Source organism: Pollachius pollachius (genome assembly GCF_949987615.1).
Source record: "Pollachius pollachius genome assembly, chromosome: 16".
In the NCBI taxonomy this organism is placed as follows: Eukaryota; Metazoa; Chordata; class Actinopteri; order Gadiformes; family Gadidae; genus Pollachius; species Pollachius pollachius.
The window spans coordinates 9,552,232-9,577,157 of NC_136949.1; the positions used below are offsets into that span (position 1 = coordinate 9,552,232).

Genomic DNA, 24,926 nt, shown 5'->3' on the forward strand with positions numbered 1-24,926 from the left:
ACCGCAACGCGCACACACAGACAAACACAGAACAAAAAAAAAAATGTTGCATACTTCAGACTTGTAGATTGTGTTTTCATACACCTATATTGGACATTTGCATATATTCACAAGCATAGGCATACTCATGGATACCTTAGTGACAACAACTGTCACAACACACACACACACACACAGACACACTCATTCAAACACGAGCATACACGTGAACACAAATACACGCACCCCACATGCCTAGACACACATGTCCACACATATGAACACACACACACACACATACACACACTTGACGCACACACCCATGAACAAACACACCGACGCACACACATACATACTAGAACATACCTACACACAAACACACACACACACGAAAACAAAAGCACACTCACATACACACTAGAACACACACACACACACACACACACATACATACACACACATACATCATACGCGCACACATACAGTACAAAGACATAATTCAACCTTCTGGCTGTGTCTGGTCGGTCCCCTTCCACCATTATCTCACATGACACACTCATGGCGTCGCTGTCAGGCTGTGTTTGAGCCCGCTGTCGCAGGAGTTGCCATGCGACGTGCGCTCCTGATGTACTTTATGCATTTTTCATGTTGCTCACCACGGTGGGCGTTCCAAGAATGTGTCTGTGGATCTATGTCCGTTAGCAGAGAGACTGTGTCTCTGGATCTTTTTCCGTTAGCAGAGAGACTGTGTCTCTGGATCTATTTCCGTTAGCAGAGAGACTGTGTCTGTGGATCTATGTTCGTTAGCAGAGAGACTGTGTCTCTGGATCTATTTCCGTTAGCAGAGAGACTGTGTCTGTGGATCTATGTTTGTTAGCAGAGAGACTGTGTCTCTGGATCTATGTCCGTTAGCAGAGAGACTGTGTCTCTGGATCTATGTCCGTTAGCAGAGAGACTGTGTCTGTGGATCTATGTCCGTTAGCAGAGAGACTGTGTCTGTGGATCTATGTCCGTTAGCAGAGAGACTGTGTCTCTGGATCTATGTCCGTTAGCAGAGAGACTGTGTCTCTGGATCTATGTCCGTTAGCAGAGACTGTGTCTCTGGATCTATGTCCGTTAGCAGAGACTGTGTCTCTGGATCTATGTCCGTTAGCAGAGACTGTGTCTCTGGATCTATGTCCGTTAGCAGAGAGACTGTGTCTGTGGATCTATGTCCGTTAGCAGAGAGACTGTGTCTGTGGATCTATGTCCGTTAGCAGAGAGACTGTGTCTGTGGATCTATGTCCGTTAGCAGAGAGACTGTGTCTGTGGATCTATGTCCGTTAGCAGAGAGACTGTGTCTGTGGATCTATGTCCGTATATCTCTCTCTATCTGCCACATCTCTTCTTTCTTTCCATCTCGGTCACTCTGTTTCTTTCTCTCTACCTCCCTCAATCGTCTGTGGATCTATGTCCGTTAGCAGAGAGACTGTGTCTGTGGATCTATGTCCGTTAGCAGAGAGACTGTGTCTGTGGATCTATGTCCGTTAGCAGAGAGAATATGTGTGTGTATCTGTGGTACCGTATGTAAGTGCTTGCCTGTTTGTTTGTGTGCATGTGCGTACTTTGTATATGTTTGTGTTAGTGTGTCTATGATTGTGTATGTGAGCGTGCGAGTGTGTGTTTGTGTGTGCGTGTGTGTGCGTGTGTCTGTGAGTGCATGTGCATAAATGCTGGTGGGGTTGGCAGTTTGTCTCCCAGTGTGTGAGGCCCAGCATGCTGCTCCAGGGTTTTATAAACCATGGGGGGGGGGGGGGGGGGGTTGTAATGGATGTCCCCCCACGCCTCAACACACAGCTGATAGATCTTCCGGGACTGTGTGTGTGTGTGTGTGTGTGTGTGTGTGTGTGTGTGTGTGTGTGTGTGTGTAAACCCCAGTGTCCCATCAGTTGCCACCAACACAGCAGGAAGCGTTCATACACCAAGAGGCTAAAACACACAAGCACACACACAAACATGCCCACCCACACACACATACACAGACGTCAGTTCTACATATCCTGTGCGGGCAGACACACACGAGACACACACACGCTCCCAGCAGGGGCTCTTCCTGACCGGTAGGAAAGAAGCAGATGCTGCAGGTGCTCTGATCCTCTGACTCAAACTGTGCTGAGGTATCGCTCTGCAAACTTCTGCCCAACTTCAGACGGCGCCCATGACAAACTAGAGAGGAAACAATGATGAAACACAAACCACCAGGAAATATTGGAAACATGGACCCCAAAGTTAACTGTTACTGAGCATTATGTGTCAGGGTGTGGATGATGAAAGTGTACCTTGTCTTGCGTGGACGTCGTAAACCGTTGCGTGTCGTTTCAATCGACATCGTATATGTCTCTAGTTGTACATGGATGATATAATGTTTTGGTCTTTTGTCATACGTATGTCACATAGAGAGAGTTGTTTCATGAAACTCATGCTATGCATGTGTCTTGATGATTTTATTAAAAGTGTCTAGCAATACCTCCTCTCTCCGCCCACCCATCCGTAGCAAGGGGAGTGGCCCCAGTGGGAATCAAACCTTTAACCCCCTCCGTGTTAATGCCTCGCTCTCGGTTTCGGCTTGACAGGACAACAGGCAGGGCTGTCTGCCCGCTATGCAAATACAACCTCAAACTCTCATGTTTAAAACCATGAGACTTCAAACACAGATGACATCATCTCCGTCAGCAACACAGAACAGCTCCAGGTGAAAACCTGCGCCGCTTTTGCTCAGTCAATGTTTCAGCCAGACCATAATGGTGCAAACGGCAGCAGGGTCCGTGCCGCGCTGCATAATAAACAGGGAATGAGGCTTAATTTAGGGCAGGAGGAACAAAAGCTCTTACTGAGCCTGTGACTTACACCGCTAATGGCCCTAATGGTTCACTGTGCACGGCTCACAGTCTATGTTTACATCATCAGCAAAGTGGCATGGGGTTGAGGGCTGCATGGTGTACACAAACACACACACACACACACACGTACACACACGTTAACATTGTGTGTTTAAGGGGTAAAGAGGGACACCTTATTCCCACAGTTACTTATCTTCTATGTTTCTGTACTTGGCTTGCAAGTGTGTCTCTTTATGTGAATGTGTGTTAGTGTGTGTGTATGTGTGTGTGTCTGAGAGGTGAAGACAGATTACTCCCATGATTATTTTGTGTTCGGTATGGGTGTGAATGTGCTTGTCAATGGGAAGAACATTTGGTAACAGGCTTTGATGCTGTGATACATGCGCGCTCTAAGCAATCTGTTTACCTCCCTATGAGTTGGGCACCACCTCCCTACGAGTGGGGCGCCTTCATCAGGGGGTAAATATAGCTCGCCGTTTCCTCTGCGCTGAACCCGCGCACAGCAGAGGGGATACACGATGCACCTCAAAGCAATATGATGAGAACACTGTCTGTGTGTGTGTGTTTGTGTGTGTGTGTGTGTGTGTGTGTGTGTGTGCATGCACACGTGTACGTATGTGGGTCTGTGTGCATGCATACACATGTGTGCGTGTGTGTGTCTGCGTGTCTCTCTGTGTGTCTCTCTGTGTGTCTGTCTGTCTCACATGTGTGCAGGTGTGTGTGTGTGTGTGTGTGAGAGAGATTAAAATGGCTGGGCATCCCCAAACGTGTCTTCTTAGACACATTTACCAAACTGCGTGGATATAGGGCCCTGATGAGCGTTCTGAATAATTCAGTCAGTTTAGTGATAGGGATTCAACTTTCATCTTTTCTGAAAAGCCAGTAAATCCTGCCGCTTAATTCTGTTGGTGCTCATTAGACGTCGACACCAACGGGGGTCCCCTGACTAATTCAGACGGGGCGGGGGTGGAGGCAGGGTGAGTGAGGGGGGGGGGGGCAAAGCTGTCAGAGTTAGCGGCGTTATGTAACGCCCACATTGATTCGCTATTACCGCCTTGAAGTCATAATACTCTGCAGTGAGTGTGAGTGTGAGAAACTTCAGCGGATATAGAATGGATTGAAAGCCGAGATCAAAAGGTGCTCCACAAGGAGATGTGTGGAGGGAGGGGAGTTAGGGTTTGTGTTTGTGGATGTGTGTGTGTGTGTGTGGGGGGGGGGGGGCCCGATCCAATTTCAGTATTTCAGTTTTTTATTTTTTTCGTAGCAACTTCACACGTTCGGAATGAGAACGCCGATATCACTGCTGCTATCGAACCTGCGGACTGACTGCTTTGTTAGCACTCGTGTGGGTGCTGTTTATTTTTGTGTGTGTGTGTTTGTGAGAGTGGATGTGTTTGGTATTGGTATGTCCGTGTGTGTGTGTGTGTGGAACTAGATGTGTTTGTGGAATTTGTGCGTGTGGGTGTGGGTTTGCGTTTCTCATAATTGTGTGTGTTTGTCATATTTATGTGCGTATACGTGATATTGGCACTCATGTGTTTGTGTGTGTTGTTAGTGAGTGTGTGTGTGTGTGTGTGTGTGTGTTTGTCATCAGGCACTCCCTGGTGACCTTGTCCCGTGCAGCGGGGGGGTGATTAAGGATCAGGGCCGGAGACCATTTCCTGTTCCAGGGGAAGATGAATGGCTGTGTTTGAAAGTGGCTGCCTTTAGCCGAGGGGCAATTAGGGTTAGTAGTGAGCCAGCAGCCCTGGCTGTGCTGTGGACAAAGACAGGTCCTTGGGACTGAAAGAAATCCTCCCAACCAGCGTGACGGTTGGTGGACAAATTAAATGTATTTGTTTTTTTTCCTTTTCCTTTTTTTTGTCTTGTTGGTTGGGTTTCTTTTCAAGCTATTTTTTCTCCTCTCTCTCTCTCTCTCTCTCTCTCTCTCTATCTCTCTCTCTCTCTTTCCCTCTCCCTCTCCTTCTCTCTACCTATTCTCTCTCTCTCTCTCTCTCTCTCTCTCTCTCTCTCTTTCCCTCTCTCACTCTTTCCCTCTCCTTCTCTCTCTCTCACTCTTTCTCTCTCCCTCTCCTTCTCTCGCTCTCTCTCTCTCTCTCTCTCTCTCTCTCTCTCTCTCTCTCTCTCCACCAGGGTCTTTGGGAGTCGGGATTTCTCGCCCCACAACCCGCCTGACACCACCGTGGGCGTCCTTTGAATATCAATATTTGATCTGGGAAATCACTTAGCGTGTGTGAGATGGTGTGGGGGCTGTATCGTATCCATTACGCTAATGGGATAGAGTAAACACACGGGCACCGACCGCTGGATTAACAATGCCTGGGATTGCTTCATTCATGTACATTAACACCGCCGCTAATGAAAATGAGAAGGGGCCCGAGCCAAATGTTGCGTTAAACATCACAGGGTGGTTCATAGGGAGCCACAGGCTGCTCTGCCCTAGGGTGGTCATACGACTGTTAGCCCCACCCCCGCCATCCCTCCCACCTGAGGTACATGGGTTCACTGCCCGCAGCCACCCTGTCGTCTCCTGTTGACCCCTACCCCCCACCGCACTCTCTCTCCTCTCCACCCTCCCTCCCTCCCTCCCTCCCCCATATCGTTCTTCTTTTCCTCCTCTCCTATCCACCGTCTCCCATCCCTGCCTCCCCTCCTTGACTCCCCTCTCATCCCTGCCTCCCCTCCTCCCCCTCCTTCTCTCGCCCCTTCGCGTTCCTCTCCCTCCCCCTCTCCCCTCCTCCTCTCCCTTCCTCCGCGGTCTCCTCACTCCCCCCCCCCCCTCCCTCCCCTCCTCTCCCTCGTCCTCCGCTGCGTCTCTATCTATCAGGAACCAGCTCATCTGTCAAAGCGTTGGAGAGAGAGAGGGAGAGAGACGTCCTGGTAGCAGCTTATTGATAGGGGATATCGCCCCTGTGTTTGCTGATCGATTCCCTCTTGTAATACAAGCTTCCCCCCACCCCCCCGCCCGTCAGCGAACCAGATCGGACAGGATAACGTGCACACCCTCGGCCACCGCCGCGCTGCCGTTGTCGATGGCGACAGGCAGCTTCCGCCCGCGGACATGATGGCTATCTGTGTTTGAGGGCCGGGCTGCTGTCATGGTGGAATGGGAGACAGATGGGGGGACGGGGCTTCATTGTGTCTTTGTGAGTGTGTGCGTGTGTGTTGATGTGTTTATGAGTGTGTATGTGTTAGTGAATATCTATTTGTGTGTGTGTTTGTGTGATTGGTTTGAGTCTGTGTTTGTGTGTGTGTGTGTGTGTGTGTGTGTGTGTGTGTGTGTGTGTGTGTGTGTGTGTGTGTGGTGTGTGTGTGTGTGTGAGTGTGTGCATGTTTGTGTGTGTGTGTGTGTGCGTGTTTGGACCAGGTTGTATTTGTGTGTGTGTCTGTGTGTGTGGGTATCTGTGCACAATTTGTCATTTTCCTTCAGACGATTTTCCTTTCTCTCTCCTTTTGTTTTGTTTTCTTCTCTCCTAACAATAAGTGAATAGACCCCTCGCCCCCCCCTCTCCCAAGGTGACCACTGAGCCCCTCGGGGAGCGAGGAGCCTCTTTGATTCTGCCCCGTTCGATCCGCCCCGGTCTCGCTTTGATCTCTGAACGCGTAGCCCAGGATATCTATGGCAACCGAAGGTCTTGCATAGGACTCCTGAAGGAGAATTGATCGGTCAGACTTTGTTCTCTCTGCTCCTTTTATTTTACGCGCACTTTAGCGGATCAAAATAATTAATATCACGCTCTTGGATGGGGTTTCTGGTCACACGTTGTACTGGAGGGCAATGAGTTGGGTTGAAGTGGTAGTGTTGAAAGTTTGGAGAGCTATAGGTTTTTATTATTATATTATTTTATTATTATTATTACATAATTACTTTCTATTTTACACTGGCGGTATATAAATACATACATATATATATATATATATATATATATATATATATATATATATATATATATATATATATATAGATACGCTCCACAGCAGCGATTTCTCTCTCCTTCGTCTCATCATACAACTTCCCTCTCCCATGTACTTGAACATGCTACGGCGGTTTTGCTTTTCAGGCCCACGCTACGGGAATACAAGCAGACAGCATTATATGTACTGTGTTTAACCCTGGGGGGGGGGGCTCTGTCCAAGCCTTGATGTCGCAGTAAGTCACTGTAAGGAAGAAGTATGGTGTAGAGTGGAGAGAAATGTGAAGTGAGAGTATAGAGTGCGCTGAAGACCAGTGGAGCGTTGCTTTTATGAGATAAATCAAGTCCATTGACTTTGACTCACTGGAACATTCGCTCACAGGCCGTTCTCACAGAACGTTTTCATCGAGCGCATCTACGCTTATTTCTTTTCCTGAAATAGATGAATAGCACCGCAAGTCACCACGTGACTTCCACGCATGTGTTTTTTATACGTGTGATTTGAATGCTTTTTAAACACTGGCTTGTTTTCACTCCCGGGAAATGCTAATTAATGTGTGCTTGGTAGCATAAAGCAAACTTTTGAACGGTGGTGAGTTAGTCTGTTGCTACTGTATTTAAAATACCTTTTTAGTCAGCGCCGCACGCTTCGGAATCCAGCACAGGTGTGTGTGAGGGGGGGATATGGTGGCGACGTCAACCTGCTCGAATGAATTGACTGTGCTTCGTTTAAACGACAATGTACCTTGACAACGCGTTCGTAAACGTTCACTGTTGGATACATAGAAGCGGCGAAAACAAAAGCAATCATGTCAGGGCCCACGCGCTGCTAAACACAATTTTCGACGGCATAATGAGAAAGTTAAGCTTTTTTCCAATCTGCGTGTTTTTCGCCAATTAAATTTTCCCTCTGCTTCTTTTGTCACGTTTGAGGTCAGCAGTGATTAGCGGTGCAAAAAAATACACACAACAACTCAATCTTGTTTTTTTCGGTTGTAATTGCCTGTGGTTTGTTGGATGCCGTCGGTGGCATCCCTAGCAGCAGACACAGATGCCACACCGAGAGAGGAGATAGAGAGCGGGAGATAGAGAGAAAGGGGGGAGACGGCGAGACTGAGAGCAACCGTGAAAGTAAAAGCCTGCGTGTGTTGGTTCTTTTTGTTTTTTTTCATTCCCCTAGGAGGCTGTCCTTCGATCAAGTATTGATCTCTGGTTTAATCCCTTTAGTTGGCGTGCTCAAGTGTTCAGACGCAAATGCTATTTTAATGAAGTCTGCCGATCAATCGGGTTGGGCAGGGAGGTTTAAAGTGCTGTTTTGTTTTCTGGACGCTTCAAAACTTAAGGTTGGCAGCGATGGAGTGAACGCCTGGGTTTCAGACTTAGGTATCCTAGTTTCTGCTGTTTGGTTTGACTTTATTTTCCTCGGAAAGAAAAGGCACACGAGGATGGGTATACCATGCAAAGCTGCATGCTTTAGATATGTGTCGACGCACAGGACATAGATGCACACACACACACACACACAAACACACATCCTACAATGCAGTGTGTTAGGCCTCAACAGCTTTAAATGAATAAATCCCTGCAATTTTTGGATATAACCAAAGAACACAACGACGGAATAAGTTTGTTCAGAATAATTACTCTCGTAGAGAAATCACTCAATCGGGAACATCACCCTGGAGATTTAGACTAGAGTATTGGATTTCCCCAGCTGTGAAATCAGTTTCTGTAGCCCCCGCTGTCTGACCGCATCATAAACGCCTTGCCCCTGTCTCAGGCCTCACATTGATGGCACGCACACAGGCAACCACACTCGCAATCTACATGTCTCTCTCTCTCTCTCTCTTTTCCCCTCTTTCTTTCTTTCTCTCTCTGTCACGCCATCCATGCCATATGTTTCTATCAGTGTGCAAGGATTTTGGATCTAAAACACAAAAAAGACATCCCCTCTCTTTCGGCTCCCTCCCTACCTCCCTATGTTCCTCTGCCAGTGTTGCATTTCACACGCCTGTGAATGACAGGTGGCTACATGGATTCCCCATTTTAGATGGAAACCGGCTAATCAGGGCACTTCTTCCATGATTGGTCCAAAGTGAAACGAGATCGTAAGTTATAGTTACCTTTAAGTTATAGTAAATTATGGAGTTGGCACGATGGAACTCGACTACATGGCCTTGCCTGCTGCCCTACTTTTCACTCAAACACAAACAAGACTCCCATACCCAGAGAAACAAACAAAAGCAGGTCAACACAGACAGACACACACACACACACACACACACACATAGACACACATGAACGTACAGACACCCACTTCCTCTATAGGGTCTGTGTGCAGCATAGAACACACATTGGCAGAGAAAGAGGAGGCGGGTGATGTAATACAAAAACAAAGAAATGCCAGAAACAAACAAGAACACCCTGCCAAACTGGGCACACCTAAACTCACACTAGCCTGAGTATATCAATAGAGTACCAGAATAAATCTGAAGTCAAAGTACAAAAGTACACACAGACCAAACAATCTTCACACAAAGTTTCGTGGCGAGATTTTCTACACTGCAACAGTGTGGTGGGTGGCGTGGCCTTCTGTACTTCATGTACCGTGTATGTTGTGTGTGTGTGTGTTGTGTGTGTGTATGTGTGTACCTTGGTCATATGAGTGTTATACTCTGGGGACAGAAGTTATTTATACAAAGCTTATTACAGCTCCTCTGGTCTCTGCAATAACTGCACTAAACACACAGTGGTCTTTCTATGGAAGTTGCAGGTCACAAGGGGATAAGTCCAATGATCAACCCAGATTCATCAAAGTCATGTGGGCCTTGCCTGCTTGCACCACCCCCTCAGTCAATACGTCCCAAAAAAGGTTGTAAAGTTCCTTTCCGACGGCAATTTAACCATAGGGTTGGATACCGTTCAGTACAGTCGATAAAAATGATAATCTTGGTCCCATTATATCCCTCCAAAAAAACATGTTAGACCGAGCCCGCCCTGTTGCAGGTTAGATTTAAAGAAATGTTGTGCTCCGAATTTCTCCACGGGTGTGGTAGGCTGGCTAGTGTTTCAGTTAATGGGAGGGTGAGGATGTGAGGATGTGAGCAGTAAGACCTGCAATTGCCGGAACAAAGTTTAAAGTTTCTCTCCACTTTCTTTCTTTCTCTCTCTCTCTCTTTTTATCTCTCTGTGTCTCTCTATCAGTGTATGTGTGTGTTTGTGTGTGTGTGTGTCTCTCCATTCCTCGCTCTCTGTCTCTGTAACCTTGCCCAACATAACTTAGACACATTTTTTCGGTTTGTTTATCTTCCTCGCGTATTTACCGAAGGGGCTGTATTACCCAGCAATTTAGATTACAGTTTTTCAGGTTTTTTTGCACACAATTTTTTTCTGTCCCCACTTTTTGAATCAGAGACGTAGCATTCGGCCTTGAATCAGACCAAAGCCCCAGAACCCAGGAAGTATTCGAACAAAAATCGGTTAAACAACTAATACGAATAATAATACTTCTATGCATAACAGATTCATACAAAGACAGCCAACATAACTTGGGGCTCTGCGTCTACACCGGGAGATTCGTGTGTGTGTGTGTGTCTGTCTGTGTGTGTGTGTGTGTGTGTGTGTGTGTGTGTGTGTGTGTGTGTGTGTGTTTCTTTGTGTCTCTGTGATTGTGTGTGTGTGTGTGTGTGTGTGTCCGCTCGGGGGTTGTGCGTTTCATTAATCTGTCAGACTCAATATTATTTAGCGCGCCGCACTTCCGGGCAGCTCCGGAAAACTCAATCAGCGCTCCAGATTTCATAACCCGCACCCCGACCCCCCTCTGGCCCCAACCTCCGCCCTCAGCCCCACCACCACCCCTCCGCCTGCTTTATCGCCCTGCCGATCCACTGCCATAAACACTGGCTGCCCCCACCACCCCCCAACACACACACACACACACACACACACACACACACACACACACACACACACGTGCAAGACGCCCTCCGCAGGGCCACCCGGGAGTAAGGTGGGCAAGCGGGGTGGAGGGGGTGAGGGGTGGAGGGGGTGAGGGGTGGAGGGGGCGAGGGGTGGAGGATAAATCAGAATAGAAGGGTACTGCTGGGGGAGCGAGATAATACCCAGTGGTGAGTGTGTGAGTCATTTGAAATACCCCCTCCTCCACCTTACACTCTGGTCCCTACGCTCTCATCCAGCACCACCCCCACCTCAAACCCCCCAGTAACCTCCACCCCTCACTCTCATCCAGCACCACCCCCTCAAACCCCCCGAGCACCTCCACCCTACACTCTCATCCACCACCACCACCACTCTGCCCAACACCTTCATCCACCACCAGCACCACCAGCACCACCACCAGCACCACCACCACTCTACCATACACCACCCCACACTCACCTCCCCACCTCATCCACCATCTCTTACCCCCCTAGAACCTCAACCCTACATTCTCATCCATCACCACCACCACCACCACCACTACTCCGACCAATAACCTCACCCCCACCCCCACCACCACCGCCACCACCACAACAGGCTCTCTACCCTACACTTACCTCCCCACCTCATCCATCAACCCTAACCCCCCACTCCCTCCACCCCTAACCGCCCATCAAGGCACAAATCAGTGTCCGGGGACGTGGTTGATCTGCAGGGGTGGGGCCGGGCTCAGCGGTGCCCATTGATTATTGGCGCAGTGGGGGTGGTGGTGGTGTTGAATAAATGATGGCCGACAGCCCGGGTGCAGAGTGAAGGAAAACAATTATCTGCGGCTGTGGAAAGCCACATAAAGAGAGATGATGGCTAACACAGGTGAAATATGATTGGCTGAGTGTGGGGAGCGCGGTGAAATATGATTGGCTGAGAGAGAACGGCATACACAGGTAAAAGATGATTGGCTCAGAGAGAGCGATGAAAAGCCAGAGGGCAGGTACCGGCCGTGGCAGACTGCTGATGGATGTGTCATCTGCGCTGATGTGTGTGTTTGTGTGTGTGTGGTTGGTTCCCCTAACTGGCTTGAATATCAACTAATAAATATGTGCACATTTATCGTGAAGGCCTTGATGTAATATATTGCATTTGACAATTTTATATATGTCTGCCGGTCTGTGGAGGTTTACGGTTGCATCTCCACTTCTCCGTATTATTGCCTGTCTGCAGAATCTTTCATTTCCGTTTTAAATGATAATCCGTCTCCGTTTGTGCTTTTGCGTGTGTGTGTGTCCATACGTGTGTGTGTGTGTGTGCGTGTTCCTGCGTGGTGTGTGTCCTCCCCAGCAGACGACGGATGACATTGTGTCTTCGGCAGAGTGCTCCAGCGACGATGAAGACCTGGAAGAATGTGACTCTGGACAGACAGGTGGGATGGGCGTGTCTCGCTCCGCTTGCTCAGAACCCAGTCTATCTCTACCTCTCTCTACCCCTTCTCTCTCGTGCTCTCTCAGCCTCTCTCTACCTCTGTCTCTTTCTCAGTCTGTCTTTGATTTGCAACCAAGGAGTATCTCCTTCTAAGCATCACGTCCCATGGGAACCTCACGTGTAACTTCCAAAGCCCCCCTCCCCCCTCCAAATGACCCTCCCACTGAAATATAGAAATATAACCAACAGATGTACTCCCCAACTCCCCCCTGCGGAGCGTGGGGCGTTCTCTGGGTGTAAGTAAAGTTGAAAGAGCTCTGAGCACGCTGGATGGGGATGGAAGATCCCGCAGCGATTTTGTTTTAGAGCATACGTCCTCAACGCGCCCTTATATGGAAAGCGTTGTTTTTTTTCAACCTCGCACTTCAAAGTAACGTGAGTGCGCACGGCCCACAGTCAGGGCTGTTAAGGGGCGGTGTAGTACAAGTAGAAGTGCAGCATAGTAGTAGTACTACACTGTATTGAGGGCCAACCACACAATTCTCTCTCCTACCCCCCCCACCCCCACCCACCCACTGAATGACACAAGTTACACTGAGCTATGGGGCCGCTGGTTGCAGACATGGCGCGGCGTTGATGCTAATTTTGTCCGCTCTCAGCATTCGGTCGAGAGTGAAAAAAAAAAGAAAGATACGAAAACTTTATTGACAAAGTACAAAATTAACATCACGCCCCATGTGGCCTGCACTGATGCTTCAAAATGTATCCATGGTGTACGCGGTCAACACCCCCCCCCTCCCTGCCGCTGTGCGTGTGTATTTGCGTCCTCAACAAGGGGATACATTTTGAGTTCCTCTCGGGAACAACGACGCTGACGGCATTGTAGATACCGTGACGTGAAGCAGGCTTCTCCTCCCCTGCTCTTCCTTCTCCTCTTCCTTCCTTCCTTCCTTCCTGCTCTTCTTCTTCTTCTCCTGTTTGTACCTGTTTTGTTTTTTCTTCGTCCGAGGCTTGCCTTACCTGAAACATTCTGATAGAGAACAGATATCCTCGAATTTCTGTGCACATTGTCCTTTCCCCTTCCTCCTTCCTTTACACGCACACACGCACACACACAAACACACAAACGTACGATTGCACATGGAGTTACACAGACACACACACAAACACACATGGACACTTGGTCAAAGTTATTCTTATTTCCGATTCACTACAGTGCACAGAAGTAACAAAAAAAAGTGTGGAAGAAATAACGTTTTATATATACATGTATTTATATATACATATATGTATAGATGTAAAGACACTATATAATCTCATATTTATATAAATAAATATTTCACACACAGATATATATATACACAGGGTGCGATTTGTGAAAAAACCAGAGGGGGGGATAATTTTGAGAAACATTTTAAAATGTTTCAAAATGAAGACGGACCCTGTGTATTTTGGTTGTTAATTATTACGATGTAATGGTGAAAATACTTTGGGTGGGGGGGATAATTTCTATCCCCACCGAGGATAAAAATAATTCAGCAGAGGGTAGGACGTGTAAACCAGAGGGGGGGATAATCCCCACCATCCCCACCGGCAAATCGCACCCTGTATATACATACAAACACAAAGGTTGGTGCGTTTTTTTTTGGAGGGAAAACTTGGGTTTGGTTGGCTGGAGAAAGTTGTATTATTCATCCGTCAATCACCTGGATGCCCAGTGGCATGCCAGAGAGGCTCAGCCGGTAGGCTGTTTGAGTGTGTGTGTGTCTGTGGGTGTGCGTCTGTGTGTGTCTGAACCCAGAGAGCCTTAATGGGATAGAGGATTCCCGCCCAAGGGCCCCGTCTCCCCATCATTACCAGCCAGGGCGTTTTTTAATTGCGTCGCTGTCCTTCAGAATGCCATCAGAGGCCAGCTAATTGACGCGGCATATGCCACCGCTTAGCACCAAACATATGTCCACTTTTCACAGCAGGCGATAGCGCTGGCAATGCCGATTTTCCGCCAGACCCTAATTAAAATAATTGATATGGGGTTTGCCCACGCCCTTCCCCCCTACTTTTTATTGTTATCTGAGTTCAGACGAAATCAAACGTGAGTCTGCGCCTTCTCTCTCGCTTCTTCATTAGGGGCCGGGGATTTCGGAGCGCTGGAGAAATAGTCAAGTCTGAGTCAAATAATTAATTTGGCCTCTTCTCCGCCTCTCATGTGCAAGGAATTGCTTTAGCTTTGAAGCCTTATCAAACCACGGCGACAGTTGTTTTTTTGTAAGTGGCGCCCATATATATATATATATATATTTATACATATATTCTTGTATCCCCGACGTAAATGATGAGATGGCAGCCGGGGAAAAAAGTAATTTTCCCCTTCGTAATATTTAGGTTTCACTTTATCTCCGAGCGTACGTTTCCAGAGGCGTTAGAGATGAAATTACATTTGACAGTTGGTAGGCGCTTTTTATTTATTTTATTATTCCAGATAAGCCAAGCAAACCCAAGCGTTCTCTCTCATGTTAAAGTGCAAGGCAACTTTAGCAGAAATAACCGGACGACAAGACGAAACGGTACCCTCCCCTACAGTGGCCCCGCACACATGACAAGTACATACGTCATACATACGTCATACACACCCCATACCGTACCCATGACAACGCGTCACCACGTTGAGGACACAGAAATTCACATCCTCATTCCTCACCCAGCTTCCGTGTGTGTGTGTGTGTGTGTGTGTGTATGTGTGTTTGTGCGTGTGCGTGTGTGTGTATGTGTGCAGTACAGCCGCATGACATGACTTTATGGTTGTTGTTTCTTCTTATTTATTTTTGTCAACATCGTCTCATACATTCTCCTTTGAGTTTAAACTATTGTGCGTGTCATTTTGATTTGCCGTTTGATGATTTGGTTTTGATTTGTATTTGTTTTTTTTCTGTGTGTGTGGGGATGGGGGTGGGGGTGGGCTGAGTGTCGTTTATGTTCTGTTCACCTTGGTTCTTTGTTCTGGTTTATTTCTGCATTATCGTTGATAAAGTTCCATTACCATCATCTGTCATCCGAGCAACAAACAGGGCCCTCCCTCCCTCCCTCCCCCCACCCCCTCAGTATTTTTACCTCTCATCTTGTTGCCGCATGAACTTTTGGTTGTCGAAGAAATCCAAAGTCCTCATCATCATCATCAACATCATCATGACCATTCATGTCGCCTCGCTGCGCGTCCAAAAACCAAAACGCCTCTTCCTCCTCCTCCTCCTCCTCATCGCCATCCTCGTTGCTCGATACGACCGTAGGGGGGAGAAAATCGAATAACGGCAACAAAATCTTTTCTTGCCATCCCCCTTTATTTGGGGCCGTGAAGTGGCCACGCCCCCCCTTGCCTTCCCAAACCCCCCCTCCCCCCCACCATTCTGTCTCAAGAAAGTTGTGTTTGAAAGAATGGTTCCCCCCCGTCCTGACCCCTCCCTCTTTAAAACATCCTCCACCTCCACCCCCCCTCCCTTCCACCCTTTAAACTCCAACTCCACCTTCCCCCCCCCCCTTCCATTCTCCTCTCTGCATATACATGTCTTGTTTTATTTTTTATGAATGCGGATGGCATAAAAAAGAGTTTTATTGCCACACAAGTATATCTGTTTTTCTATTCTATCTGTAGAGGTAGAGGTCTACTCGTCTGTGGCATGCGTACTGTGCTGGAGTGTGTAGCCGGGTAGCCGCCAGACTACTAACTGACGTAACCCCCACCCCCTCCACCCCCCCCCCCGCCCAGTGCCGCTCTCTCTCTATCTACCTCTCTCTGTGTCTTTGTGACCCCTCTCGCCCATCCCCTACGCTGCCAATGCTACTGCTATCGCTAGTGCTAGTGCTAATGTCGCTACTGCATGGGAAACCACCGGCAACCATCCTGTTTGCTTCTCCTCCACCCATGTGCCTAAGGCTGCCCCCAACCCCCCCAAAACACAACCCCGCCCTATATGCCATTGGCTTATAGAATGTTATGTGTTGTCGTTTGTTGTTGTCGTTCTGAGGCACAGCGGTGGTCCTGCCACCAGTTGTTCCCAGTAGCCGCTCTACCCATCCCCACCACCCCTCCCCCACCCCAATGCTTGCACGGTGTCCTTGTGTCTGTGTTTGATTGGCACATGAATGACTTTTTGTGTCCGCTTGGGTGTGTGTGTGTGTGTGTGGGTGTTTGTGTGCTCCGTCCGTGTCGGCCAATCGGCTTGTCTTGTCCGTGTGTCTCTGTCTCGTCTCGTCTCGTCTCGTCTCGTGTGTCTCCAGACAGTCTCTGAGCCTATGTGTTGTTGTTCCTGAGTTCCACAAGCGGGTTCAGACCGTATGGGGTGTGCAGAGGACCAGACCACTGAACCACCTCTCAAATGTAATGATGGGGATATTCCTCACCAGATAAAAGATACAACTGCTATCCCAATAATATAACATAATATAATATAACAATATAAACAACATTAAGATGTGCACATATAAATTCTGTTCAGTTTAGTTCTGTCCTGTAGTTAAGTATGAGTGCCGCCAAAACGATTCAAAGATTAATCGCTGCAAGCAGTCTTCCTCAAGGTATGCTAGTTAAATATTAAGGGCTTCTTTCAAGCGTTCAATCACCAAAACTGAGAAAAGACGAAGGTCGTAGGAACCTCACGGGTTACAAGCAATCGTAATCCGCTGGCAGATCTGCCCTTCGATAAGGCGACTCTAGCCGGCGGAGGACAAGTGTCTAGGAGCAGAGTGCTGGTGTTAGATTGTGTGCATCCATGTAATGGCGTTTCACCCGAGGTTTCCACACGTGAAAGGAGAAGGGGGGTGGGGGCCCTGAGAGTGAAGCACAGCACCAGGATGAGCCCCCCCCGTCAGGCCTGTCACTTTAACAGGGACCTCTGTGGATGGGTTTAAAGGTTATCCGGCTGACATATGTCTGCCGCACCACCTACTTGTGGCCCCTAATGTTTTGGCAAATGGAGCGTCTGACAGGGCCTGCTGGCGGAGACGGAGATTTAATAAACCCGGGGTACGGGGTGCTCACGCGGTGACGGATTCGGAGCTACCTAGCGTGCACCGCGGCTACGGAAAAGCCATCGGATCGGTACAACCTAGCGCGCCGGCGACGGCTGGTGCTTCGTCAAAATGGCTAAAGGTTGCTACTTGAAATACTGTTCAGTGGTTTAGCAGACGCTTATGCCCCGAGCGATTGCAGTGAATCCAGATACAGTTCATTAAGGAGCCATGGGAGTTCAGGGGCTCTTGTCTTAAGGCTACTTATCTTAAGGATTCCTACAGAATATGCGAACACTGGGGATCAAACCTAGTACCTTTTGACTGGAAGGATAGATTGTTTCACACTACCCCTTCACTAACTGCGCAACATCCACAGCACCTCGAGACGAGCTGTGGAAATTGACAGCCGCACCGTCTCACTTGTCACGGCTGTCGCGTGCACAGAGGAGATCTTCTATTTCTGAGCAGAGGCGAATAGAACAGCTTATGAAATGCCACTGTCACTGAGAAAAAAAAATGCAATCACTGAACTGTTCAGAGTATAATCCCAGCCGAGTCCCCCGTCCCCCCAGTCCCCGACTCCGGTGTCCAAGCCCAGAGTCAAGCGTGTGTCGTTCACTCACTATCTCGGGAAACACTGTCTCTGCGAGCAGGGACGAGTGAGGGAGCCCGAGTGAATGAATGCATGTGCAAACAGTGTGTATCTGGTCAAGGACGCACGCAGGCCAAATGAGATTTCAGAGGCTCTGCCCCCACCCTACCCCGAACCGGCACACCTACGTTTTGCGGCATCAAAATCCTATTGACTCATGAGTTTCAATCTCACGGCTGCTGGCTTTTCCTGTTCATGAAGTCACACAGTTAAATCCCTCGACACCCCTGGTGAGATTCATTCGCCCTCCACCCCGCCCCCACAACCCCATCGCCGTTCAGAAGCCTCAGCAAACGAGGGGATGGACATGGGGATCAGTCGGAAGGGGAGAGAGAGTAAGAGAGAGTGAGAGAGAGAGATAGCAGAGAGAAAAGACGAGGGAAAGAGAAACTGCTGCTTGAACAGATCTGTACATTTGAGAGGAATCAGAGCTGCTGAGGTCGTCAGTTACCGAGGCGCGCGGCCATCTTTGATTGCTTAATTCCCGCTTCAAAGGCCAACGTAGGCATTCCCACGGATAACTCTGCAGGCTCTTTGCGCTTTACATGGGATGATCAAAAGAGGCTAAATATATCTTCAACTGATTCATTTCCCCGGTCCATGCATGTGACATGAACATAGATCGGCACTGATAAACCGCTTTCGCTATCAGTTCGTTTTTCCGTGAAATTGATGTTGCTCTTGCGAGATAACTCCTCCAACACATTCTTTAAGATGAGGCCAGGGAACTTTGAAGTCAAGAAGACCTCTCTGGAGTTCTTCCAAACAACATCGACTGGAACTTCTACTGGCGAGGTGTGGCGAATGTAGAATCTCTGAATAGGAAAAAGAGAAGCTCCGAAGGAGAAAATCCCCTCCCGTGCTGGTCTTGACCCAACCGGGGCGAGGAAAACAAACTCCATCTCCTCCAGCAAACCCATTAGAGGATCGTTCTGTTTGTCTGCTCCCAAAAACACAGCGAGATGTTTGGGGTGCTTGCTTCGAGGGGCTTACACAGGATTAAAGTGTTTACTCATACATCACGCCCCTCTGCATTGGCGGTCGCTTGGAGACCCCGAGTGTGAATGTGCCCCGATCCGATCCAGGGCAGGGGGGGGGGGGTTATTCAACGCAAAGCAGTCGTCCGAGCAACAGGTTTTCCTTCGACAGCGTTTAGCTCCGCGAGCAGAGTGAAGGGACGCAAACAATGTTGCAACAACCGGGCCATAGTGAGATAAATAGTGCTGTGGATTAATCAATTACCCCCAGAGACGGCAGAGACAGCTACTGTCTATTTAGCCAGGCAGTGGCGTTTCTCGCCTCCCCGACCGACTGAAGCGTACATCAGCGCCACCGCAGAACACTTAAAGGGGCAATCACGCACTCTGCTTGCGTGCTGTTATATATAATTATTAACGGCATACTGTCAGCGGAGAGTATTTAAGATGATAAGCTCACCCCTCCGCTTTCCGTCTCCCGGTTTTGATCGAGCAAACTTTCACTGTATCTTTATTCGCGGTCCCATGGCGTCGGAAACGGCAATCACAATCACTAGATATTGATCCCGAAGGAGATTAGGCTTTGCCCGCGTAGCGTCCCAATTCACATGACAGAAAAGAGATACAACATAACAAATAGCTAAAAGATAACGTATGAAAGACTGATGGGGCTTGGTGGTTATAGTAAAAAAAGAAAATAGTTTTGCTCTAAACTTGTCAATACAGCTACTATGATCGATGAGACCTGCACCTCCAGATGTACTGCGTCACGTTGACTTCAGAAGTCCACAAGAGGCGTGTGGTTGTGGGTTGGTGGGTGGTCTGGTCAAAGGCTCCTCTCACACCGCCTTAAATCTTGGTCGCCGTGACAACAGGCCCCTCCTTGTGGAACTCTCTCTCTGTACCGTACTCCCCTGCCATGCCAAGGCTGTTGGTTATGAACCCTGGTCTGTTTTATAATTAACTGAAAAAATATATAATTATTATCGGCTTGCACTATCCACCCCACCACTCCTTGATTAATGGTGTACGGTGGGGGGCTAAACGCCACCTGATTTCAGTTATATATCACTGGTGAAACACTTGACCCTGTTATAATGGGTGACAAATGGACCCTGGCCGGTTCCTTCAGACAATATCCTACAGCTCTTGGTCGCAGTAACCTTCCTTAAAGTAAACCTCTAACCCCTCTGAAAACCCCTTTAACCAGGACTCAAGCTTGCTGTTATGGTTACTGTAAATTACTCTCCCTAAATGCAACTTACTTATGCATGCGTTAACCTATAACCTGTTTAGAGTCTAATAAGTCAAATTAAAAATGACAACAACCTCGCTCACTCGGACGTACATCCAGATTGCACGCCCTGTCCCGTGTTTGACAAATTACTAACAAGAGAAAGACAAATCATGAAATGGAACTAATAATAAGTATCTTTATTATTAGTTCAACGAAGGTGGGACATTTTGCCTCTAAATTCCCCCCTTCTCTCTCTCTCTCTCTCTCTCTCTCTCTCACTCCCCCTCCCTCCCTCCCTCTCTCTCTCTATCCCTACTCCACCCTCTCTCTCTCTCTCTCTATCTCTCTCCCTCTCTCTCTCTCTCTCTTGACTCAACCCAGTGTGTGCCTTCTGGTTGTCCATCTTTGATAGTGTGTGAGAAATATATTGCCTTTTTTTTTTATTGCTTGCAAATTTAATTTATTGATTTATTTTCTGTCTTTGTACATATATGCAGATATGCATATATGGGTATTATTTATCTATCTGTTCATTTAATGAATTGTTTACTTATTTTCTAACATTAGAATTTTTTGACCACTAATGTTTTGATGATTTTGTTTCTCCCAAATTAGTATTAAATCTTGCTCTTTTCTCTTTAAATGAGTAATTTACGTTTTTATGATGATATTCTTTATTGGCTATCAAAACATTTACCCATATTTGAATTAGAAAAATGATTATCCTCATTTAGAAAAAAGAGAAGACTTCCAACTTTTATCCTAAGTACTATGAATCTTTTATTTAGATGTTTTAAACTGATCTCCTTTAAACCTTCTTTTTTATCTGACAGCTATCCAAGAACATTTAACTAAAACTAAAATTGACCGAATTGGACTTTAATTCTTGCATGGTAAAAAAGTTGCAGCTTAGGGTCTGTAAAAAACTGTCATTGTTGAGAGTGCTGTTCTCTTCTGTTGATGGGCATGTATATGCTCATTGTCTGTCTATCCCCCATCCCTTCCTTACAGCCAAAAGCTCTAATGCCGTCCGACCGCTTCGTGCCGCCTTTACATGGACATGGCAACTGATGTACTCGTTCACCTCCATCTCTCTCATTTCCTTCCTAGTATGTTCATAGGCCCCTCCCCCACCCCCACTCCTTCGTTTCACAACCCCGCCCCCTTTTACGTGAAGATTCTAAAATATGTACAAAAATACGTCAGTTTGTTCGTGAGCAACGGACAAGATTAAAGTTGAAAGCTATTAAAACCCAAACAGGGGAGGAAAAAAAGGAAATATTATTATCCGATTTGGAGGTAGATATTTATGGAGAGAATTTAAAGAATCGTATCTATTAAACTTCATAGGTGTACAGTTTTCTTTTTTATACAAAACATAAATATTTAAAGAAAAAAAACATAAATATTATAACCTTGAACAGAATGGTGAAGATTATTTTTCATGTCATGATGTGTGGATGTATGTGTTGTTACCTCCCTGTGTCATCCTGTCTAAAAAGAAGAATAATTAATCATTTATTAGAAATTGTTAAAAGAGAAACTAACCTTACTTATCCTAAAGCATTCTTACACAACTTTCATTTGTAAACATTTTTTTTCCTCCTGCCAAAATCATGCGGGCAATTTGTTGATGTAAGTTGATAAAATTTGATGGTATGCCTTTCTTCTCTGAAAACTTTTTTTTCGTAGGCTCTTATGATTTTCAAAGCTGATTTTCTTTTCCGTTTTTCTATCCTTACTAATCCCTTTCTGGATAACTCTACCTCTTGCTTTTATTTCTGTGAATGTTTGACAATGGTTGCTCTAACTCTGGAATCTATTTGCATCGCCTTTTCTATTTTATGTTTTGCTTTTTCTTTTCTCGTTTTCCGTCCTTTCGGGTTTCTTTCCCCGTTTCCGTTCCAAGAGGTTGTGCATCTCTTTGTAGTGCCCTGTTTGTGAGCCTCTGCTATGTTTAAGCAAAGCCACCATGGCATGAGAGTATGCAGATTCAACTGACATTTGAATGTTATTCCCACGCTTTGTAGCCACCAAACAAAATATCACCAGTTCCTAAGGTCATACATTGTTAAAAAAAAAAAGATATTTATATGGATGCGCATGGATATGCAACTATCCAAATCCTCAGATTTCACTTGATCACAACACCACACATCCAAGGATATCTTACCATGTGAGACAACTCACTATGAACCTATGTGCTCATACGAGGAGTTGAGACTCTAGTAAGATATTGGAAGACTCAGCACATTCAGGTGTCGTTGAACTGCCTGGTAACTTTGTGCCATTTTCGTGATTATCTAGGGGTCAAAAGGCAAGAGGCTAGGGCTGAGAGGGGAGCCTATTGGTGCTTTCTAGATGTAGCAAGCCACAAAGTTTAAGTTTTATATTGTTATGTTTTTGCACCCTATATGTGTTGCCTGGCATCAAGCAGCGATTTTAATTTGTTCTGTCACATTTTGATAGATGTGCATATTTTAGGTGTTTTTTAATGGCTGTGTGATTTATCATTAGGATGTTTTTAGTCCTTTCGCACTGCTTGCAAAGCATGTAACATATGGGAATAATTATAAATGATAAACCAAAAGTAAAACGAGGTAGTCATAGAAAGATGCATTAATTTGATAGTGCCATAGTTTCACATATATATAATAAATATATTGTATAATCGATGGGAAATGAATTACATTGTAGGCAGACAATATCGTACTTTAGTGCTCGGAAATATTTTAGCTTCTGCTATCAAACAGGCTATTGCATAACAGCCTGTTGTGTTTTGCTGGCCCGCTATTTGGGCCAACGCTTTGAAAAGCACTGCAGGATTATGATAAATCAAACAGACCCTTTGGAAAAACCTGAAATAGCATAACACAGTCACCTTTGCTATTAATCATAGCCAGCCACAGCGCTATATCAAGCCGCTTTACCACTATGTGCACAGCCTTTCACCTATACATGGTACACATATTCCACATTCTGACCGCACACACTAACAGTATCCACCGTGAACCTGTTCTAGATCCATCGTGCTTTGCTCAGTCTGTAACATCAGTGATGGCTCTCTGATAACACCAGCAGCATTTAGACACTGTCGCCGGTTGGCGAGGTTAGGGAGGTTAGGGACAGGTGGCTCACCCCTATGCATCCCTCCAAGCCTTTTGATGGATTGTGTTCTTACTGTACGGCTGTTCTATCATTTTGTCCGTTTCTGTTTCTGTTTGTTGTTTGGCATTTCTTTTCTCTTTTGTATCTTTTATGCACTGTTATTTTCAGTTCTTTCTATCTGTGTTATTGTTTATCCTCATATGATTTCTCGACTATCTTGGGCTTTGCTTTTTTCCACTTAATTTTCTGCGTGTTTTTCGTTTCTTTTTGTGTTTGATTGCTGATCGTCTGTCCGTGTGTTTGTTTCTATCTGTGTGTGTGTGTGTGTGTGTGTGCCGGGGAGGGGGGTTGTTTTTCTAATGAATTCCTGCCTTCTAATTGGCTGTTTCTCTTTCTCTGTTTCTTCTTCCAGGAGGGGAGCTAGTAATCCCCGTGCTCATTGAGGACCCCATAGACACCCCCTCTGTATCCACCCTTTCACCCTTCATGCCCTTCCCCACCACCCTACGCCCCGTCCCCACCATTATCGAGACCACCAAAGAGTCCCTTGCCCTGGCCACTGAGGCGGGGGTACCGTGCGTGTCGGACCGAGGAAGCCATGATTGTGATGGTGGTGGTGGTGGTGGTGGTGGTGGTGGTGGTGATGCTGGTGATGGTGGTGATGATGATGAGGATGATGGTGCTGATGGTGCTGATGATGATGATTATGGTGATGATGATGATGATGATGGTGATGGCATAGTGATTTCGGGGTTTGGCTCTGGCGAGGCGTTCGACTCTAGCCTGCCCCCGACTGACGATGAGGATTTTTACACCACCTTCTCCCTGGTAACAGATAAGATCATGACCACCTCAGCCTATGACGGCGGCTACAAAGCCCTCGCGCCCAAGTGGGAGGCCAAAGACTTGAGGCCAAGCAAGGCCTCGGGGGCCGGTAGGACTACCACACCCACCCCGCCCTCACCCAACTTCCGGGGAGCGCCGCTGCCGCCGGCCGTCCCCTCGGACGCGCCGCCCAAGCTGCCCGCCGGGAAAATGAACAACCGCGAGCTGAAGCCGCCGGCACAGCCCCCGCCTCCGCCGCCGCCGCAGCCGGACATCGTCCTGCTGCCCCTCCCCACGGCCTACGACGGCGCCGGGGGCGACGGCACCAAGCCCCGCGGGGGTCCGCCCATCACGTCGCCCATGCTGCGCTCGGTCCCGGCCGCCCTGCCCACGCTGCCGGGCGTGGTGCGTCGGGCGCCCCCCGAGTCGTCGGAGGTGATCCGCGAGTCGGGCAGCACCACGGGCATGGTGGTGGGCATCGTGTCGGCCGCCGCGCTCTGCATCCTCATCCTGCTCTACGCCATGTACAAGTACAGGAACAGGGACGAGGGCTCCTACCAGGTGGACGAGACGCGCAACTACATCAGCAACTCGGCCACGCAGAGCAACGGCGCCGTGGTCAAGGAGAAGGCGGGGGCGGCGGCGGGCGGAGGCGGCGGAGGAGGCGGTACCAAGGGCGGCGGCGGTAGCAAGAGACCCAAAGACAAGGACAAGGAGTATTATGTATAGAGTCCGCGAAACGAGTCACCTTACCCTTACCTTACCCCTGCGCGAAAACACCGGTAAAAGGAAAAAGATATCTATCAAACTGTTTGGAACAAAGATATAAACACTTTGACAGTACCATATTGGCAACTGTGATTTAAGGAGAGAAAAAACACAAAGGAGCATTCTCTCGAGGACTCGATACACGCGCGATGTTGAGATGTTGAAACCTTTTTTTTTTCCCCCTACCAAATAAAAAGGGACTATGGCTTCTGTCGTGCTCTTGCT

At 47.5% G+C, this 24,926-nt stretch overlaps 1 protein-coding gene across 1 annotated transcript in view; it reads left to right on the top strand.

Annotated features, from left to right (window-relative positions):
* Positions 1-24,662, top strand: part of nrxn3b (neurexin 3b) — a gene marked incomplete at both ends in the record, with an annotated part of 267,959 nt that extends 243,297 nt beyond the window's left edge. Inside the window, 2 exons of the mRNA XM_079753357.1 lie at positions 12,050-12,131; positions 23,521-24,662. Of these exons, the coding sequence (XP_079609483.1) occupies positions 12,050-12,131; positions 23,521-24,662 (1,224 nt within the window). The remainder of the gene's footprint in view (positions 1-12,049; positions 12,132-23,520) is intronic.
* Between the last annotated feature and the right edge of the window lie 264 nt (positions 24,663-24,926).